The following is a 22,011-nucleotide window of genomic DNA, read 5'->3' on the forward strand; positions in this document are numbered from 1 at the left end:
ATATTTAAACTTGTGAAGTTTGTAATCATTTAACCTAAATTCACAGAGTAATTACCTTTTTGCCAGTTCACCTAGGTGTTTTGTTTTTACTGGCTGCTAAATTTCAGTGGCCACACACTTAGGTGATGGTAACTGAAAAGAAAAACTGATAAGGTGAAAAAATTTTAGATATTTCCCTTTTTCATTTTATAGATTTTAATTTTTAAAATTTTTGTACTTTAGTAAAATGACTGTATTTGAATTTAATTTGTTAAGCTCAAGTATTGACTCCATAAATGATCAGAAAATAGTACTTAAAAATAAAGCAGATGAAAATTTAGAAAATGGTGAAAAGTTAATGGGCTTAAACTATCTAGTTAATAGACTAAAGTGATATTAGTAACATGCTAATGTGGGAAATGTCCTAAGTTTTTTCTTTGTATTTTCCAGTGTAACTTCAGAAAAAATGTTAATATCGCTACTGATTACATTTCTTGCCCATACCATTTCACATAGACATTCTTCTGTATAGCCTTATAACTTCATATTTGGGAAACGTAGTTTATTTTGTATGTGAACATTTAGCTGTTGGTAGAATGCACAGTAATTTTTTTATTACACATATATTTATTTCATATAAACTGTCACATAAAGATGAATATTGGGGGAGCATGACCTGTAGTTCCAACACTTAGAGATAACATTTTAGTATATACTCTATAATTTTTGACTCTTTTAGTGTATACATTCTGTGAATGACAGAGAATACTAAGTATTCTTAAATAAGGTAATTTTTAAAATTCACTCACCAAGAAATATTTACTGCCTTCTTTGGACAGAAGGTTGGTCAGATGACTTCTAAGATCATTTCAACTAGGTCTAACATTTTTGATCACCTGGAAGCTTATACTTTGTTGCATAATTTGCAACCCTTTCCCCATCATCCTGGTAAAACTTTTCTATGATTTTTCAGTAAAAGGAGTTATTTTTCCCATTTAAATGTATGTAAATCTCATGTATTTACTGACTTCAATTTAGGGAGAAAAGACTATTCAGACGGTGCCAACAGGAGCAAAGCCAGCTATTATCACTGCTACAAGACCCATCACCAAAATGATTGTAACTCAGCCAAAAGGTATAGGTTCCACAGTTCAACCAGCAGCTAAAATCATCCCAACAAAAATTGTTTATGGGCAGCAAGGGAAAACACAGGTATGCTAAGATATGGTGATTTTTCTTGACTGGTATATTTCAAATTCCTAAAATTCCAAGGTAGAAATCTGAACAAAAAGATGAGTAACATTTAAAGAACCAGATTATTAAAAGTTATAATTGAGTGTTTATAACCATCTGTTTTCAAAACCTGTGTTTCTCTTTTCAGTACTTAAAAAAAATTAAATATTTGTGTCATGTCATGAGCAAAAAGTTAGAGAATAGAATCCCCTTGGAGTAAAATTTGCTGAAGGTGTATGTTGTTTGAGAAGTAGATGGTTGAAAGAGGATAGTAATTATTCATAATCTGTCAAAGAATATTTTTGTAAGCTTATATGACCTTTGAAAGCACTTGAGGTATTTACTTATAAATTTTATTTCCTTGAAACATAAATAATGTAGAAAGTAGAGATCTGTTCATTTTTCAACCAGTAAATGATAAGGGAGCTTTTCTAGAAATTTATCTGGGAAATTGAGGCTCAGGATTTAATCTTGTGTTGCTGGGCTACTGTTTACTTTGCAGGTACTTTACTTTCTTGAGAATATCAAAGGAAATGATGTCAGCTTTGGTTGAAAAATGCTATTTTAGAATTTTTGTAAAAGATAATTTATCTATAAACTAATAGTTTGCCTTTAGAGTCAGTTCCCTCAATATTATAGCCAAATAGTTTATATATCAAAACCATTAGTTTTGTGATTTTTCTAATAAGGTCAAATTGCTTTAAATTTCAGTGGTAAACAGTTACATTTGCTCCATCATCTTTGTCATAACCCATGTTTTCATTCTTGAATTTTTGGAAATGGGTGACTTAATAGAGTCTGAAAGATTTAGATTCTTATAAATGGAGAAGTAAAAAATAATTGTGGTAAAGTAACATTTTCATTCCATGTACCCCATTGGAGTTAACTCCTGGAGTCCACACTTTGAATTGAATGGTTCAGTGTGAAACTTTCTTTCCATTTCACTTGTTCTACTGTCTGCGGTTTTGACCTTTGCCAAGGTTGATCTGTCACATGTTCCTTATTGACTATAGTAGTTGTCTAAATTGTGGCTCAGCAGTAAAGAATCTGCCTGCAATGCAGGAGACACAGGTTCAATCCCTGGGTGGGGAAGATCCGCTGGAGGAGGGAATGGCAACCCACTCCAGTATTGTTGCCTGGAGATTCCCATGGAGAGAGGAGCCTGGGGGGCTACAGTCCATAGGATCACAAAGAGTCGGAAATGACTGAGCATGCACACACGCCCAGTTGTCTAAATTAGTGTCCCTTTGGAGATTTCTTAAAAGATGACTTAGGTCCTAAGCAAGATTACTTTGTACAGGTGTGTTAATTAGGAATTTCATTTCGTTTCCAAAAAGAAACCTGAAGAACAGTGGCTTAAACAAATTAGGGTTTTATTTTTATTATGTTGATAAATATTTAGAGGAAGGAAATCCCGGACTGTTATTGTGACTCAAAAATTCTCCTGGGAGATCTGAGGAAATCTTTCCTCTTACACTGACTATGTATAGTATACATGAATACTTAAATTCTATCACACACACACATACACACACACACACACACTCTTCCTGGGAGATCTGAGGAAATCTTTCCTCTTATGCTGACTGTGTATGGTATACATAAATACTTAAATTCTATCACACACACAAACACACACACACACTTCCTCTGGGAATCTAGGCTCCCTGTGTCTTTCTGTTCTGCTGTCCTTAGCTTGTGGCTATCATTCTACTATATAACTGCAGATTGTAAAATGATTCCTGAAGTCGTTATAGGCAAGAAGAAACAAGGCAAAGGCTCTTGTAGCTGTTATAGCATGAAATGTATATGTGGCCTGGTATAATTGATTCGTAGATTGAATTTGTCTCTGATGATCAATGCTGTGCCCAAAGTATAATAAATGCACAGAGTACTGTTTTCCATGTCAGGAAAATATTTGTTTTATTATGATCTAGAAGTGAAACATATTTTAAATGCTCAAAAATTTATACTGATTGTATTTCCACTTGTCTTCTAGGTTCTTATTAAACCCAAACCAGTGACATTTCAGGCCACAGTTGTTAGTGAACAAACAAGGCAACTGGTCACAGAAACATTACAGCAAGCATCCAGGGTGGCAGAGGCTGGTAATTCATCTATTCAAGAAGGAAAGGAAGAACCACAGAGTTATACAGATAGTAGTTCCTCTTCTACAGAGTCCTCCCAAAGTTCCCAAGGTAAGTCCCATTTTACTTCTGATTTATATAATTATTGCTGAGATAATGCCCTAGTTCTAAAATAGTTGAATCTAAGGATCTCAAACAAACATGTATACTTTGACTTGTCAGTTCTTTTGATTTTATTGTCTTTTGTTTGATGTGAGCAGACATTTTGTTTTTGGTAAGGCTTACCATTCTTTCTTGCTTGGCTTATGTTCATCAAATAATTTATAAACTAGGTGATGATTTTGGCAGATAGGTATTATCAAACTGGATAGAGCTGTGATTCCTTTTGTTTGCTTTGAGTAAGTAGAAGAAGTGTACAAGAAAGTGAGTGTACCTTTTGAAATGATTTTTGCTGAACCTTGAGAAAGGATCATGGTGGCCAGAGATGGGCCTATAAATGGGCTGTATGTGGGTGTTCATACATTGCAGTTTGCATGGAATAAGTCTTAGTTTATTTGTGTTCTAGAATAATAATAGCATTCTCTTTCACTCTCATAGGTATTTCAGTTTAGATGATAGTTGTGTGGTTGTCCTATTTATAAGGAAGGTGATATGAAGCCAGGCTCCATAATAGGGAAACTAGTTACAGTTAGTGCTATTTTAATTATGTTGTTCTAGGGAGTCACTTGGAGAAGGCAATGGCAACCCACTCCATCACTGTTGCCTGGAGAATCCCATGGATAGAGGAGCCTGGTGGACTGCAGTCCGTGGGGTTGCAAAGAGTCGGACATGACTGAGTGACTTCACTTTCACTTTTCACTTTTCACACATTGGAGAAGGAAATGGCAACCCACTCCAGTGTTCTTGCCTGGAGAATCCCAGGGACAGTGGAGCCTGGTGGGCTGCCGTCTGTGGGATCGCACAGAGTCGGACACGACTGAAGCGACTTCGCAGCAGCAGCAGGAGGGAGTCATTTGAAATAAACTCAATGATCATAAGCTTTGAGATTTTCTACAAATCTAGTACCTGTGTCTGTCAGTTACCTTGACCACCCATGTTGATCATAAACTTTGAGACTTTGTACAAATCTAGACCCGGATGCTGGGAAAGATTGAGGACAAGAGGAGAAGGGGGTGACGGAGGATGGGATGGTTAGATGGCATCACTGACTAAATGGACATGAGTTTGAGCAAACTCAGGGAGATAGTGAAGGACAGGGAGGCCTGGCATGCTGCAGTTCATGGAGTTGCAAAGGGCTGGACGTGACTGAGCAACTGAACAACAACAGCAACAAATCTAGTACCCGTGTGTGTGTCAGTTACCGTAACTACCCAGGTAGTATATTTATGCCTGTGCTTAGAAGCGCTGATCTATTGAAACAGAACTGTTTATCTTTCTTTGATCATTCCTCACTCACTCTGTTTCCTCTCCTCATATCCACATTATTCTCTCTGGAATGCTTTCTTAGCATCTTCACTTTTTCAATGCAGTTTCTTTATATTGTACAGGCATTATTATTTTAACTCTTTAGTGGAATCATCCTACATTAGTCTTACTAATGATTCATATTGCTAATTATTCCATTAATTCAATTTGAACATTTATTTTAAAATTTATACTATGTAGTAAGCTTTATGAGAAAGCTTCATGAAGGAGGTAGCATTTGAAATGGTCTTTGGAAACTCACTGATAAAAAAATAAAATATTGATTTTAGCAAACAGTATGGCTCTCATTTTAGAAAATGGATAATTTTCTTCAAGATATTATCAGTAATAGTAATATTTTCTGAATCAATTTAGTAAGGTTTAATTTATCATTCTATATTGGTTATGAATCAGTTTATGTCTAATTATAGTGGGGTGATATTTACTCTATTTCTTTTAGACTTACTGATTTGATGTGTATAGATTCTATTCTTTAACAATAAGATTATTTTTTCCTCTTTTATTTTTAAGTCTGTGCTTATTTGAATAATTCCAGCTGTTTTTTCCTTTGAGAAATATTTTCATAAAAGGCAGGTAAAATGTTTAGGTTATGAATTGGTGCTGAAATGGGAACCTGAACAGTAAATTATATATACACAATCTCAGGTTACCTTTGAAATTGCTGGTTTTTTCCTAAGGGAGCTATAAGCCAGTCATTACTTCCCTAACATGCCATTTCATTAGGGAGCCTTTAGTTTTCATTCTAAGAAAGGGACAAAAGTTTGACTATTTTTGGAAGTGACTGAGTATAAATTTCTTGCTCTTTGATCTGTTATTATATGTGGCATCATTTATTTTTACTTGTGTTATTTATCTTTCATTGCATATTACTTCTTTTTAAAATATTTTATAATACAGAAAAAAACCACCAAAGAGGAATATCTAATATAGTTAACTGTAAAGCCAGTTTTAAAAAATATTTATTTATTTGCTTTTTATTTGGCTGTGCTAGGTCTCAATTGTGTCATGCAGAATATTCGTTGTGCTGCACAACTCTCTAGTTGTGGCACACAGGCTCCAGAGCGTGTGGGCTCAGTAGTTGTGACATGTAGGTTTAGTTGCTCCCCAGCGTGTAGGGTCATAGTTCCCTGAGAACTACTAGAGATCAGATCCATGTCCCGTGCCTTGCAAGGTGGTTTCTTAACTACTGGGCCACCAGGGAGGTCCCTAAAGCCAATTTTTATAATCTTCACTTACTCCTCTCCCCATTTCACTATATAGTTTCTTAGTACATTTTTCAAAGACAAGGGACTACATATGCTGTGGGAATATATATGCTGTGTTATAAGAGAAAGGGATAAAGGTTTTGCTAAGTCTAAGACTCAAGTTTGGTTTTCATACCTACTGGGAATATAAGCACTATATAACAGTCCCTTTTTTCCTTTATATTATTTTTGTAGTTTTTAGCCCACCTTTGTTTAGTACTGTTAATGTAATTTCAAATTTATAAAAAGTTACAGGAATAAAAAGAACTTCTGTGTATAGTCTTTTACTAGATTCACCACCTATTTATATTTTGCCCTATTTGCTTTGTTGTTGATTCTCTTTCTGTGCCGCCCCCTGTGTGTTTATAATTTTTGGAATTTTTAACCATTTGAGAACAAGTTGTTGATGTCATGCCCTTTATCTCTAAATATTTATATTTGTCGGATTATATTCCTTAAGGGTTAGTCTCTTCATAACTAAAATACAGTTATCAAAATCACTATTTTAAGTTTTAGTTCTATAATATACAATCCATTCAGATGTCATCAACTGTCCAATCATGGTCTTTATAGTTTTGCCACTACAGCAACCTACCCCCACCACCAGTCCACAGTCCACATCAATACTATGCATTACATTTAGTTGCATTGTCTGATGTTTCCCATTTAATTCAGCATGAATTCCACAGATGTGGTGTATTCTTAGCTTTATCTTATCAGAAGGCACTCATGTCAGTTTGTCCCAATATTGATGATGTTAATGTTGATCTCTTGGTTAATGCCTTCCCTCTTTTTTTTTTTTTTGCATTATGAAATTACCATATGTCCCTTTGAGATTAATGGTAATATATGGGGAGATGGTTTGAAACTATATAAATATCATATCCCTCACCTTTATCTACTAGTTTTAGCATCCAGTGATAATTTTCTAAAGTCTATTATTATTTGTTACCTAGTTGATAGATGGCATTCTACTGTAAGAATAGATCAACTTTTCTTGACTTCATATCCTTTTTCTAGTGACTTCCTTTATACGAGTCTTAGAATAAAGATGTCTTTTTATGCCAAAGGATTCCTTGATTCTATTTGTGATTTCTAAACTTTTCCTACCACTCCCTGCCTGAAAGGAGAAGCAGTTTAGGCCTTATACATTATTTCTGAACTGTCTTCTCACAGGCTAGAATAGAGACTTTCATCTTCACCTTGTTATGGCACTTTGCTTAATCACCCTGGGAGGGTTCATTACTCCTGCTATACTTGGCTTCCAAAATTGCTTTGTACTACCAGCTAGTTTATCATTGATCATTTTATTTTGTACTTTTTTTGTTTGTTTAATATAATTATTTTCTCTTCACTAGGCTACTAACTTCTTAGAGGCAAGCATTATACTCATCTCTAAATATTCAGTATTTAGTGAAGACGTTAACTAGCTCTAAGTAGACACTCAGTAAAGTTTCTCTGAATGAACAAACAAAACAGCAACTGTAACAGCAGCTGTGGCACAGGGTTAAGCTTCAGCCTTATAAATTCATTTTTGTTTCCTGAGTCCAAAACATTTTTTTCTTTCTGGGGTTTCTCCTAACCTAGTGGGTGGGACTTTTAAGTTCTATACACCTGAAGTATTTTTACATACTGATAGACAGCTAGATGACCAACTCTAATAGTTCAGGATCATACTTGCCTAGGTCGCTAAATGAAAATTGGGCCACATGCCTTCCACAACTCCTCAGCTTTCCTTCCTATTTGCATCTTCTTTTTTTCTCTTTTTCACTTGGGAACAGGGTTATTGGGCTTATTGTGTTCCTTTTTTTTTTTTTAAGAAAGAAAAAAACGTTAAAAGGAAAACTTTATTTCCAAAAAAGGTTTTGAGTAGACTAGCTAGAATACAAGATTATGTGAAGTAAAATGGAAGAGAAAAAGAAGACAAAACCAAGGGTAGTAATTTAAGGTGGAACCTGTATGAGGCAAATATGAAAATGCATCCTATAAAGACATTGTTTTAAGTAACTTGGGATTCTAGGATGATTTTTCCAGAAGCTTCATGATCTCAGCAGGTCATGGTGAGGGTAAGAAATGAATGAAGGTTAAGCAAAACATACCGATACTTATTGCAGAACTTTTCAGAGTCATCATATGGTAATATATATTGTGAAAGATGAAGAGTGGCATATATAATATAAAATGCCCCCCAACTTTTTTGAGCATGGAACCCTTCTTTTGCAAAACATCTTAAAGAACTAAGGTTCTTTAAGGAACATTTGGGGGAAAGCTGTGTAAGCAGTTAAATACTGTGAAGGCTTTGTTTTTTATGACAGTGTTTCAAAGGGAAGATAGCTATTACATCATGGAAAAGATACAGACATCTTGGGTTTAGTATAGAATAGATGGGTTAGATGCGTGCAGCATCTGGGAATCATTCTTATGAAGAGCAGTAGGTGGAGACAGGACATTTATCATAGAGAAGAGAAGATGAAGATTGGGTTGGATTGTGGGGAACGTAGGAACTGTTGTCAGTTATCTTAAGGACTGTGACATAGAAGAGGGAAAAGAATTGGTCTTTGATAGGTACATGGGCAGAACTAGAACTGTTGAGTAGCAATCAGAAGACCTGTTTCCACTCCATACAAGAAAATTTTCTAATTGTCATAACTGTGCAAAGATGGAAAGAAACTGCCTTGGGAAACAGTGAGTTCTCTAGTGCTAGATTCCTGGACTGGTGGTGATATTTTGAAGATTTTAACATAAGATCGATGATAGTATTAAACATACTTTTAGATTTTATTTTTTCTAGCTGAGAGGTCTCATGTCTAGTTGAAAGTAGCTCAGTCGTGTCTGACTCTTTGCGACCCCGTGGAATTCTCCAGGCCAGAATATTGGAATGGGTAGCCATTCCCTTCTCCAGGGATCTTTACAACCCAGGGATCAAACCCAGGTCACCCGCATTGCAGGTGGATTCTTTACCAGCTGAGCTACCAGGGAAGCCTGAGAGGTCTTATAATTCTATGTAAATGTGATAGAAGCTTTTTATAGTAAAGACATAAGAGACATTCTTCCGTAGAGGTGCCTGAGTCTGCCTTCGGATAGCGTATATCTCTAGTACGTAACGTGTAGTATATGCCCAGTAAATGTTTGTTAAATGACCTCTGGGGAAAGATATCTGAGGGTCAGTAGGCCACCATCCCCAAGAGAGGTGGAGAAGTCTGGATGGATGCACACTGCATAATCAAATGGAACTGTTGTGTCAGGCTCCTGCTGTCTCAGTCGTTGCACTCTGACCTCAGCATCAGATTTGGTAGGCAGTAGATTTATCTCGTCTAAGCGTGAGCCAACAGTAGAGAGGAAAATCACTCAAGGAATGTTTTTCACGTTTAGGTTCACACTCATTCTGTGTCACAGCCGTTGTGGTTGCTGCACTGATGCTTTGTATGGTCAGCTGCACCTTTTGTGTATGGGCAAAAAGAGGAAAACCAGTCTCCCCAGTCCCTATGGGATGATGTTATGTGGGGTGATGTGTCTGATTAGGTGCTCCTTGTAGAAATGTGTTTTCTTTTTCCAGTCTTATTTTACCTTCTCTCTCCCAATGCAGTTTTTGCTTTCTTCTGGGTAGTTAATATGTGTATTTTATAGAGTTGGGTTGCAAAGTCATTCTTTGCCTATAGGTCCTTGCATCTAACCAAGGGGTACTTACAGCATCATGAGAGATTCTTAAAATTGAGAACTAAGTTTATATAAAATGAATGATTCCCTAGTATAATCAGTTCTCTTTAGGTTTAATTTCTTATATATGCTCTTAGAATTAGTAAAGAAAAACTGCCATAGGCCTCACATGGCATTTGATATTACTACATGATGTTGTTCTTCAGTCATCTAGATTTTTTTTTGAAACTTTAATGGAAATTGTACATCCCTGGTGTGGCATATAGTCTACCTAGAGTTTAGAGGATAAGGTAGGGAACAAATACAGTTTTGTTTTTATGGTAAATAAAAATTCCAGATATTTTGTATGTTGATTTTGTTTTTTGGGGGAAGATAGGGTTTTCTTTGTTTTTGTTTTTGAAGAGTCATTCCTGCTGCTTCAACCTTTTTGAACAACTTTGTGGTTTTCAAAAATGTAAAATTCATAGAAGGGTGAACTTAAGTTGTACTTATTCTTGGTTTTGGGGCTGCATGAATTATTTTCTGTGATATTTTCACTGACCATTACAACTCATAGTAGTCTTTTTCTTTCTATTATATAATTGCCCTAATCATTTGACTTTTTCCCAGGATACAAAGCTACACACACACACACACACACACACACACATATTTTATGTCTCCTCCATTAGAATCTAAACTTGGGAGTAGGAGTCATGCTTTTATAGCCGATGTAATTTCTATGTGGTATCTTGAACCAAGGAGTTTAGGAACTTAACAGTAGTGTAGTATACTACACTTATACTACTTATTCCATCAACTTATTCTGTAGATGGAAAACTCAAATAATTTGTTGTTTGATTTTATGTGTCTAATATTTACATGCATACTTACATAGCATGGATATAATAAACCTTGAGTTAGTTAGGGCTATAATTTATTTTGAAACTAACAAAAAGGCTTAGAATTGAGAAATTTTCAGGCCACAACCAGAACAACAACAACAAAAATAAAACATTTCTATTGTCCTTCATAGTTTATAAAGCTCTTTTACAAATATTATTTCATTATACCCTCAGAAATCCTATGAGGTAGAGAGGTAATTTTATTGTAGCCTTTTTAGAAATAGTGATACTAAGACCCAAAGAATCAACTTGCTGGTAATTGCTAGAGCTGGGACTGTAACCTAAGACTTTGAATTCTGAATGTTATATGTTTCCTATTATATAATGCTGCTTCTAGATCATTTATCCATTTTTCTTGTCAGTGGACAGGATTTCCTTTCAGTAACTCCAGTAAGTGTTGACTGAATGCTCAGGTTGTAATACAGAACACATTTTTAGGTGCATTGGGGAAAATAAGACTCATACCGCATTTCGTTCTTATGGTACATGGACATGCACCCACCTACAGAAATGCACACCTATTTATTATAGCAGTTATAACATTGAATTGTAATTTGTCTCTTTACATGTCTGTCTCTCCAACCAGATTGTGTGCTTCTTGAGCATCCTTTGATTATTCTGTGAGCTCCTTTATATCCTCAGTGCTAAGTGTAGACTGGCACATAGGTGCCCAGTCTGTTGAATCAATGAATGAATGAATAAGTGAATACAGACATGAAAGACATTATGTCCTCTGGGAGCTTACAGTCTTTTTGGGGAGATAAAGCATGAAGTTTGTAGTAAAACAAAGATTTTTTTAAAAAAACAAATTGTTTTTTTTTTTTAAGAGAAACTTTGTTTATAGGGTTTTTTTTTTTTAACTAATATAAAACAGATTCCCAGCCTGTAGTTCATGTAATTGCTTCCCGGCGTCAGGATTGGTCAGAACATGAGATTGCAATGGAGACTAGCCCCACCATAATTTATCAGGATGTATCCAGTGAATCACAATCAGCTACTTCAACAATCAAAGCTCTCTTAGAACTCCAACAGACAACAGGTATGAATTCACATGCTCAGCTGAATGAAGCATGTTTTCTCTAGAGATGGGTTGTGCTAAAGTACTACTACTGTTATATTTTCTTTGTTATTATTTGAGCACATTTCCCCCCTCTGGACTTGTCTATAATCATTGGTTCAGTCTGTTTACTTGTCAGTTCATTAAGATGTTCACAGGAGTACTGAAGGATAGATAGACTGTAGCCTATCGTTTCTATCAGAAGAAAGAAGAAAAAACAGCACAGTTCTTTTCTTCTCTCTCTCCAGCTTAAAGTGGACAATCCTGTTGCCTTTTGTCACCAGAAAGGAGTAGGTCTATCGATTTCTAAGCACAAGGATAAATGCAGTACATTTGCCAATTCTATTCAAGAATAGTAGAAGGCAAATTGGAGGGCCCCTGCCATCCTGCTTGATACTGGTGGAGCAGTTTTGTGGTCTTAAAACATTAAGGGCCTTGCTAACATTCTAATTTGTTTTTTTATCTTCATACTTCTTCGTATAATTTAACAACCTGAGCTTCCATGCAAAGCTGTTCTCATTTAGCAAGATCCAATCAGTATTTCCAGTTATTAAATGTCTTCTATAAACTCTAGGCAAAACTGTGTTAGTTATACTGACTTTTCTATTATAATAGATCAGATATTGTCAGAGTCCTTGGGGGGGAGACCTTAGTGATGATCTCGTCCAACCATTTCATTATGGATAAACATACTGAGACCTAGAGAGGTTATCCAGTTGGCTAGTGGCAGAGTGAGATTCCATGTCTTTTGATTCCCAGTTCAGTGTCCTCTCTACTTGTGGGGTGACTTTTGTATTCCTTTGGTTTTGTTTTACTTTCTTTAAATGATTATCTTGATTTTATCATATTTTATGCTTGGTGAGAATAATCTGAATGATTGCTTACTGGACTTAATTACTTACTGTTTGTTGTAACATCCACTCTATACTACCCAAAAAATACTAGCATTTATTTTAAGTCTTTTATTTTTTTATTGGTGTTATTTTTGGCTTTAGGCATTTCCTTAGCTCCTTGTCTTTGACATACTCAACTGTTTCCGTTAATGCCTTATAGAGGGTGGAAACCAAATAATTTTGTAGAAAAAGTGATAATTTAGAAAGTTATTCTATCCATGGAAACCATTCTTGATTCCAGACCATTCCATAGACATTTTTGCAGGAACATATTTTCCTAACAATGAATATTTTTATTCTTCAAGAGTCATAAAAATGTATCATTTCTTTGGGAATTATCTTGAATTTTTAATAGATCAAATTAAACCGGTCACTGTGTTGTGCTCTTCCGGGCAGTTGTGTCCTGGAGCAAATAATGCTAAGTAGTGCTTACTTACCCTTTGTTTTCAGGTTGGTGAACTGAAGAATACCAGGTACTGCCTTGACTAAGGGTAAAGGAAGTGTTCTAAAGGGAGTATGTACAAGGGAAACAGATCCAGTTGTTTGGCCTAGTGATAATAGGGGGCAGATTTTAGTGTGAGTGCATATGCGTTCTTGCTGTGCTACTGAGTATGCTTGTACAGGTTGTGCACTCTATAGCCATCCAGTAGTCTGCTGTTTTGTTTTCAACTTCCTATCTTCTTAGTCACTGCCCATGTGGCACCCCAGAGGTCTTGTTCATTTTTCCATGGACAACTCTGGTTTTAGTACTTGTTTGTAATAAAGTTAATTTTTCCCCTGACTTTTTTATACAGTGAAGGAAAAATTGGAATCTAAACCAAGACAACCCACTATTGACCTGAGTCAAATGGCAGTGCCTATTCAGATGACCCAGGAAAAGAGACATTCTCCTGAAAGTCCATCAATTGCGGTGGTAGAGTCAGAACTAGTTGCTGAATACATCACTACTGGTAGGTGTCCTTTTAAAAAGTAGTATTAAGGTAGGAGTGCTACCTTTCTGGATTTCATGGGATGATTGGGGGAAAATATATTTTTTATATTTCTCGATCTCTTCCAGTTTTCTCTGAGAGCAGATTCACATTGTCTTTGGGATTCACCCTGTTTTTAATGATTAGAGGAAGAAAATTGATAGATTTTACAAAGTTTGCAAGTAATATAAAACTGTAGTTGGCCTTAAAAGAATATCTGTGAACATCAGGCAGCACTGGTAGTGAGAGGATAGAATATCTTTTATGGGGGAATAAATACTCATATACATTTGAATTTTTTAGTTTGGGGAAGGGGAAGTGGGTCAGGGGTGAAAGAAAGTATAAAATCCAACCTTCCTCCCCGTTTTTAATGTAAAGAAAAAAATGTGGAAAATTTTAAATCCTTGTAAATAGTTAAGAGTTGTGATGGAAAGCACATTAGGTATTTATGTGGTCTGGCAGCAAAACACTGATGATGTTTTTGGATGGCATATGTAGAGAAGTGAAGCAGGAAGGATAATAGATTCTTTCATATTCTGGTGAGACCACACCTGGAATACTGCTTTCTGTTTTGGGCACTCTATTACTTTGCAATTTGGAGGAGTTCAGAGAGTAGTAACATGAATAATTAGGGCTTAGGAGAGATGACTTATGAGGCAGTATATAAAGAACACCTGTCTTCTGTTTTCTTAACCATAAGAGAACGTAAAGTTGCAAATATTTACAGAATGAAAATACCAAAGTGGAAAAGGAATTTTTTGGCATAATTTTGGGAGATATTGTTAAGACTAATGGATTAAAATTGCCAAAAGGGAAAATCCAATTAAAAATTATGTAAAGCTATCTAGCATCTTTCTTTAGAGATACTTAGCAAAAAGCAGAGAGCAGTATGTTGGGAAAATCAATAATAACCTCTGGGGATAGACTAGATTATCAAACGGTAAATAGATAAAAAGACCTATGATATCTTCCCTTACTTATCCTTTTCAGAACGCACTGATGAGGGGACAGAGGTTGCTTTTCCCCTTCTAGGTAAGTGGTGTGCATCCATTTGTAGTAAAAGTAACTGAAGATAAAAGATGATTGTTTTGGGGGCAAACCACTTAATGGATGCGCTCTACTCTGATCTGGTAGAGGAAAGGTAAGCTCTACTCAGTAAAAGGGAGAAAGACTTTCCTTTTGCAGAGTAGTGGGATTCTTTCTCAGAAATGAGCAGTCTGACATTGGAAAAATAAGAGTTGTTTAAAGAAATAAGTGACTGTTTTATGGTGTTTACATGGCCCAGTTAAAGGTCACTTCAGCAGTTTTCCAAATATCTACTCTGTGACCTCCCTTCTATAATCTTCTCCCATCGTATCCTCAGCCTCACTGAGTGGTTTTTTTCTCTCTACTTCAAAGTCAACTTCCTGACCCTCTTGTATTATTCTGCAGTGGGTGTTATTTTTCTTTAACTTACGTACACTCTGGGGAATTACTATGAAGAGATTTTAGTTTCTTGAATTTATAGTATCTTGAGGATTATTCTTAAATGGTTTCAGTTGATCATCTATGGAATCTACTTCATTTCTTAATAAATGTAATAATTATAAAGATTAGTATGGGCAGTAAAAATGTTCCATATAATCTGATAATTTTGTCAGAAATTATATTTATTATTTTTCAAATGTCATTCATTTCTGATGATACTTCTATCAGTAAAAAGCTTCACTGATATGCTTGCTTAGTTTTAATATTATTCATATGATGTTTTTTCTCTTATTCAGTTGTATTATAAATGATTTCACTATTTGTTATTTTAATACAAACCATGACTCCCTTTTTTCCAGTTTCGTTGAGCACATATGAAAGATTGTATTAACTCATATAATTTAAAATGTATATATAAAGCTTATTGTGAAATGCAGTAAGATACTACAGTGCATTTATAAAAGAGTACTAATGGTGCTGCCTGTAACCTCATATCACATGTAGGCATATATATAGCAACAATAGAAAAACTGCATGTGTGGGACTTCCTTGGTGGTCCAGTGTCAGACACTCTGAGCTCAGAGCTTCCAATGTAGGAGGCCTGAGTTTAATTCCTGGTCAGGGAACTAGATCCTACATGCTGCAACTAAAAAGATCCTGCATGCTGCAATGAGGATCAAGGATCCTGCATGCAGTACTGGGACCTAGTGCAGCCAAATAAATAAGTATTAGAAAAATTTTCAAAAAAAGAAAGAAAGATGGCATTTTTGAATATAGATAAAATGTGTTATAAAAATGAAGCTTATTTGTATTTCACTGGATAGTTTTAAAGTTCTATACTCACAATGGCACTTTTACATTGATTTTGTAGTGATCATCTTATCTTTGGGCATTTGACTATGACTTTTCTAAGTATGGAACCACTACTACTTGAAATTGTAGATCAAGATATATGAGAATTAGAACCATGGATTATTGAGGTTTTGATAGTCTCAAAATCCTTAGCTAATTTTACAGATTTATTTTTATCTGTTTCTGATTCAAAAAGTTGGTTTCTAATAACTAGACATTTTTAAAGCTCTGTAGAATAAGAAGTGTTGAGTATTTATACTGTTTAAAAAGTTGAAATTGAGGCTGATTAAAAGTGATAGTTTGGCATCAGCATAGATGTGTAGTTTAAATGTATAGTTTACTCCATGGGACCTTCCAGCAAGAGACTAAGAGGTGGAATTATTTCTTGAACTGTACTCTTACTCATTTGTTTTGGATGAGCTGAATTTGAGAAGATGAAAGAACACTAACTTTTCTGTTATTTTGTTAACTTTATATTTTGGTACTTAACAATCTAAGGACCATTTTCAATTCATTACTTCATTTGGTCCTCTTCTAAGAAATACAATTTTAGCCCAATAAAAAACAAAAATAAAATAAAACCTATGAACTTTAGAGATTAATAACATAGAGTTTAAGTGACCTCTTCAAATTCACGTAGCTGATTGGTGGCAGAGTGGGACAGAATCCAATTGTGACTATTAATCCAGTTCTCCTTCTGTAGTATCACCTTGACCTTCTAAATCTTTAGGATATGAGATAGTGTTTTGTATATGAAGGAGTGAATGCTTCTGGTTTTTGTATTACATTTAGAACTGGGATCAAGAGGTTAAAAACTTGTACTGTCTCACTATCCCTAAAAATATTAGTCTAGGATTTGATTTGGAGAAGGCAATGGCAACCCACTCCAGTACTCTCGCCTGGAAAATCCCATGGACGGAGGAGCCTGGTGGGCTGCAGTCCATGGGTCACTAAGAGTCGGACATGAATGAGTGACTTCACTTTCACTTTTCCTTTCATGCATTGGAGAAGGAAATGGCAACCCACTCCAGTGTTCTTGCCTGGAGAATCCCAGGGACAGGGGAGCCTGGTGGGCTGCCGTCTATGAGGTCGCACAGAGTTGGACACGACTGAAGCGATTTAGTAGTAGTAGTAGGATTTGCTTGCAGAAATTGATTGTTGTTTTGTTACCTTAATGGGGTAAAGGTCACTGGAGAAAGAGCACAACTCACAGGAGGATATAGCTTTAAGGGACTTGTTCCTCCTTTGTGATAATAGTTTTCGCAGTGCTTCCACATACATTTCTCATCTCATCCTTATAATAGCTCTGTTATTCCCATTTTACAGATGAGGACACAGAGTCTCAGAGAAGATAAGTGACTTTCTCAGAGTTACACAGCTCATAAATGGGCAGACTCTGGTCTTCTGCCTCCTAGTACCACACTTTCTCTCTGTGATGCAATCTCACAGACAGTTGTTTAAAATGACTACTGGTTACAGATGCTGTGGTGATTTCTGGAGAAATATCATCACCTCCTCTATTTTCAGTCAGCCACCGCTCCCAGCCCCAACAGCCCTCCCAGCCTCAGCGGACCCTCCTCCAGCATGTGGCTCAGTCACAGACTGCAACACAGACATCCGTGGTGGTGAAGTCCATCCCAGCTTCTTCCCCTGGAGCAATCACCCACATAATGCAGCAGGTTGTATCTCTTCTTTTTCCTTCTACCTTCTATAGCTGCTTCCTTCCTGAAATAAGATTCAGTTTCATCTCCTATTATAAGAGAGGAAATAACTGAGTTAAAGAGTGTTAGTATAGTTCTTTTCATCTGTGAGGGGTGAGTAAAGGAAATGAATTGAGCATCTTAACACCAGAAAGTAATTAAGAAATAATATTCTTGGATCTTCTGTGAACTGTTAACGTTTGAAAAGGGTACAGCTATCTAGATGAATCTATGACATCAGAATTGGTCACTGTTTCTATGTATTTTCTTGTTATGGAAGGGTTTATCACTGAGGCAAGATTTTCAAATGAAATAGAAGTTGGCCTCTTTAAGCTGTTTGATGCTGAGTTTTTCATTTGTTTTAGTTTTTTGCTTTCATAATGAATCCTTATGGGAACATTAAAAATAACTAGGTAAATATTATTTGACTTCTTTTATTGAATATGACCAACTGAAGAAGAGACTAACAGGAAGGAAAATGAATTAATATAAAACAAAATGTGATACCAAGGGTAATGGGGAAAAGGTAAAAAATACATTGATATATTGATTTTGTGCCAGATACTGTGCTTTGAGCTTTAAATGCTTTAACTTATTTAATTCTTGCTATGAGCCTGCAAGGTGATTATATCATCCCTCTTACAAATGAGGAAACTCATGCCCATAGAAATTAAATAACCTATTCTGGATGGCAGAACCAGGATTTAAATCTAAAGAATCCTGCCTCTATTATAAAGTGATATCATAAATATCAGATTTAAGCAAGACTTATCATTAGTAGCCACATAAATTATCATTACTCAACTGGTAGCAGTTGACCATAATTACAGGCAAACTACTTGAAAGGCATGAAGAAATTGTTGAATTAAAAGCCTGTTTATGTAAGGTCATTGTGAGATAGGGGAGAGTTTCGATTTGATCTCAGAGTTTTAAAGTTTAAGTAAATGTATAGCATTTGATAAAGCAGTGGGAAGAATGGGATTGGGATGGATCTTCTGTCACTGAGGGAAAGCAGATGGCCAGAGATTTTGCTGGGTGTTAGCTCTCAGCCTGGAGTCTGGCCCTCATCTGGCTGTCCTGACATTGACTTTTCTCAAGACACCCGTGGAGGTCGGATAGCTGGCTCTAACCAAGATCACTCACGATCGCCGCCGCCTCCCAGCGCTGTTGTGACTGACATCAGGCCATCGCTGTTTCTCCTGACAGGAGTGCTCTTGTCACTGCCACAGTTTCCTTCCCTCCTGGGAGGGAGCCGGGTGTGGGAGAGCCGTTGCCTGGCGGGCGTGGAACCTGGGCGAGGAGGGCTAGGGCAGAGGGCAGATCACTCAGACCTTGCTAGGCCTGGCCACCCGTCTCCACCCTTAGCAAAGAGGCCCTCTGCAGAGACTGGGATGGGCAAGGCCCTCAGACAATGCCTACCTTCTGGACCATGCTGAATGGGTGCACAGCACAAGTGGGCATCTCTGAACCTTGGATTTTCTCTAGATACTTCACTTCTGGGTTGCTGTGTTCTTCCTTTGGATAGATGAACAGCTCTGGAGCTGTGTCCTGAGCCAGGGACCCTTTTCTTTTCCCATCTTGTGCTGTGCTTACAGAGCATCCTTATTTTTCTTACCTTTTAAGTTCTGGGCCCTCTGAGAGTTTTCTTACTGCAGTACATTTGCCAGTTTTTGCGGTACTTAATGTCTAAGAGTTGAAATTTTAAGAGTTTCAATCTAAGGCTGCCTTTAGATTTAGAGACCTTGAGAGTTTTTTGGTCTTCTTAGGTTCTCCCTTCTGAAAATTTTGAATGATTCTCATAATCAAGTCTTTTCCAATTTGAGGAAAATGTAGCAATATAGGTGTTTTTCTTATTTCATTCTTACTTTGTGCCTTTTTTACTTAGGCATTAAGCAGTCACACTGCTTTTACCAAACACAGCGAGGAACTTGGAACTGAGGAGGGCGAGGTTGAAGAGATGGACACTTTAGACCCTCAGACAGGCCTGTTTTATCGATCTGCCCTGACTCAGTCACAGTCAGCTAAGCCGCAGAAACTTAGCCAGCCACAGCTGGAACAGACTCAGCTGCAAGTGAAAACTCTGCAGTGCTTCCAGACTAAACAGAAGCAGACCATCCACGTGCAGGCAGACCAGCTCCAGCACAAACTCCCGCAAATGCCCCAGCTTTCCATCAGGCATCAAAAACTCACCCCTCTCCAGCAAGAACAAGCACAGCCCAAGCCAGATGTACAGCACACACAGCATCCCATGGTGGCCAAAGACAGGCAGCTTCCTACCTTAATGGCACAGCCCCCACAGACTGTAGTACAGGTGCTTGCCGTGAAAACCACGCAGCAGCTCCCTAAACTGCAGCAGGCTCCGAACCAACCAAAAATCTACGTGCAGCCCCAAACCCCCCAGAGCCAAATGCCGCTCCCAGCCTCTTCAGAGAAACAGCCGGCAAGCCAGGTAACGGAATATTGATAGCATGCAAAGTTAAACTTCTCTGTTCACGGAAAAAAATGAAAACATCACGACCCTATCGTGATTAGCGGTGCATTCTCCTGGCAAGAGGAAACTCAAAAGCCTCATTACTCTGGTATTACTTTACTCCATCAGAAGGTTGACATTAGGGAAGAAATGTACGCATTAATATAGGAAGAAAAAAAGCATAGCACTCAGAACTTGAATTCCCAGGCAGTTTTTAATGAAATAACTTCAGCATTGATCAATAATGCATAGATATACCTAAATTATTTTTATTTTTTTAGGCATAAAGTATTTATTTCCATGCCTGTAATCTCTTATTTCTGTGGCAATAATGCTAATAAGTAAACTACAGTCTTTTAAGGAGCTTCATTGACCGTCTTCATTTGTAGTTTACACCACCACCATTTGGTTAATGAATTTATCTTCTAGATTTCAGAGGAATTATCTGTGAATATTGAAAAGAAAAATTATATTAGGGAAAATTAGTGGCTTTGGAGTGATGTATATGTATATGTGTGTGTTATAAATACATATATATATATAGAATATGTTTGTATAAATGTATTTTGAAGCAAAAGATTGAAAAAACCCTACTTTTATTTTAAAAAGCTGAAGATTATATGAAATGATTTGAGATGGGTTTAAGGTGTACTGTGTGGGGATGTAAATCCCAAGGAAAACAAGGCTGCTGTGACTTTTTTTCCTTTACTGCTATGAACCTTGGCTGGCTAAACAAAGGTTCTTTTGACCCCTCCTCTTTCGCTAGGTTTCTTAAAGGTAACCAGATACTTTCCCATCAGCCCTCTTATTGAAACACCAAGCTTCAAAATATCTTCCTAGTATACAGCACAAATGTTTCTTTTGCCATTATTGTCTGGGGTGTTTGATAGGTTTTCTCAAAGATATGTAGCTGTAACACACACAACCCCAATTTGTTTTCAGGTGGAGCAGCCAATTATAACCCAAGGATCCTCTGTTACAAAGATAACTTTTGAGGGGCGCCAGCCTCCCACAGTTACAAAGATAACTGGTGGCAGTTCTGTGCCTAAGTTGACATCACCAGTTACAAGCATATCTCCCATTCAGGCCTCTGAGAAGACAGCAGTGTCAGACATTTTGAAAATGTCTTTGATGGAAGCTCAGATTGATACAAATGTAGAGCATTTGGTAGTGGATCCCCCAAAGAAGGCTCTTGCCACTAGTGTGCTCACTGGTGAAGCAGGATCATTACCCTCCACCCATGTGGTGGTGGCAGGGATGGCGAATTCCACTCCCCAGCAACAGAAATGTAGAGAGTCCTGTTCAAGTCCATCTGCTGTTGGCCCTCCCCTAACGACAAGGAAAATCGATGCACCAGGAGTGCCTGCGACAGGCCAGTTCATGCGTATTCAGAATGTAGGCCAAAAGAAAGCTGAAGAGAGCCCAGCAGAAATTATCATCCAGGTAAGAATCAGAAGGAACACAAGAAATCTTGGGTGTCTTGAGGGTTGTGGGTTTGGTGTGTTTTGGGATGTCACAGGAAGAGTCAAGCCAAAATGGCAAAGAGATTATCAAATTTGATTTATTACCTATTACAAATATACAAGTTTATAATTATTTTCTGAAACAGAGTCCTAGAAAATTGATAGATATTATCACAGCAGTACACCTTAGAGACAGTCAAGGGCCCTGAGCCCCTGTGTCCGCTTGATTCATAGATGCAAGCCACACTTGCCAGTGTTGACTCAGCAGTCAACCTACAAAATCAGCAACTTTCCAGGTCAAATTTTGGGCTTCTCAGCCTTTGCCTAGAGTATAAGTAGTTTGTACTCCTGGGATATAACTGGATTGTACTCCTATTTCAAGTTAATTTCAGAGACCCTTGTAGAAACACAGTTCTTGATCTTGATCCAAATTTATGGTTTTCAGCACTATAAAACCTTAATTAACTGAAATGTCTAGAGAACCATGTTGTAAAAGAATGTTTCTTAGTAATTTAATTTTATAACTAACTTGGGATTAACCGTAAAGCTTTGCTTTTTATTTCAATCATTAT

At 36.9% G+C, this 22,011-nt stretch overlaps 1 protein-coding gene across 42 annotated transcripts in view; it reads left to right on the forward strand.

Annotated features, from left to right (window-relative positions):
* EMSY (EMSY transcriptional repressor, BRCA2 interacting) overlaps positions 1-22,011 on the forward strand; it is an 81,442-nt gene that overhangs the window by 53,409 nt on the left and 6,022 nt on the right. For 8 of the 42 annotated variants that reach the window (XM_069553790.1, XM_069553781.1, XM_069553807.1 and 5 more), the window contains 8 exons: positions 1,018-1,191; positions 3,212-3,410; positions 11,444-11,608; positions 13,314-13,469; positions 14,478-14,519; positions 17,334-17,485; positions 19,392-19,955; positions 20,919-21,419. In XM_069553790.1, the coding sequence (XP_069409891.1) occupies positions 1,018-1,191; positions 3,212-3,410; positions 11,444-11,608; positions 13,314-13,469; positions 14,478-14,519; positions 17,334-17,485; positions 19,392-19,955; positions 20,919-21,419 (1,953 nt within the window). Of the gene's footprint in view, positions 1-1,017; positions 1,192-3,211; positions 3,411-11,443; positions 11,609-13,313; positions 13,470-14,477; positions 14,520-17,285; positions 17,486-19,391; positions 20,554-20,918; positions 21,420-22,011 lie in introns of those variants that run through there. The other 34 variants (XM_069553789.1, XM_069553778.1, XM_069553805.1 and 31 more) reach the window with 16 other exon arrangements.

The sequence above is a fragment of the Ovis canadensis genome, chromosome 15 (assembly GCF_042477335.2).
Source record: "Ovis canadensis isolate MfBH-ARS-UI-01 breed Bighorn chromosome 15, ARS-UI_OviCan_v2, whole genome shotgun sequence".
Classification (NCBI taxonomy): Eukaryota; Metazoa; Chordata; class Mammalia; order Artiodactyla; family Bovidae; genus Ovis; species Ovis canadensis.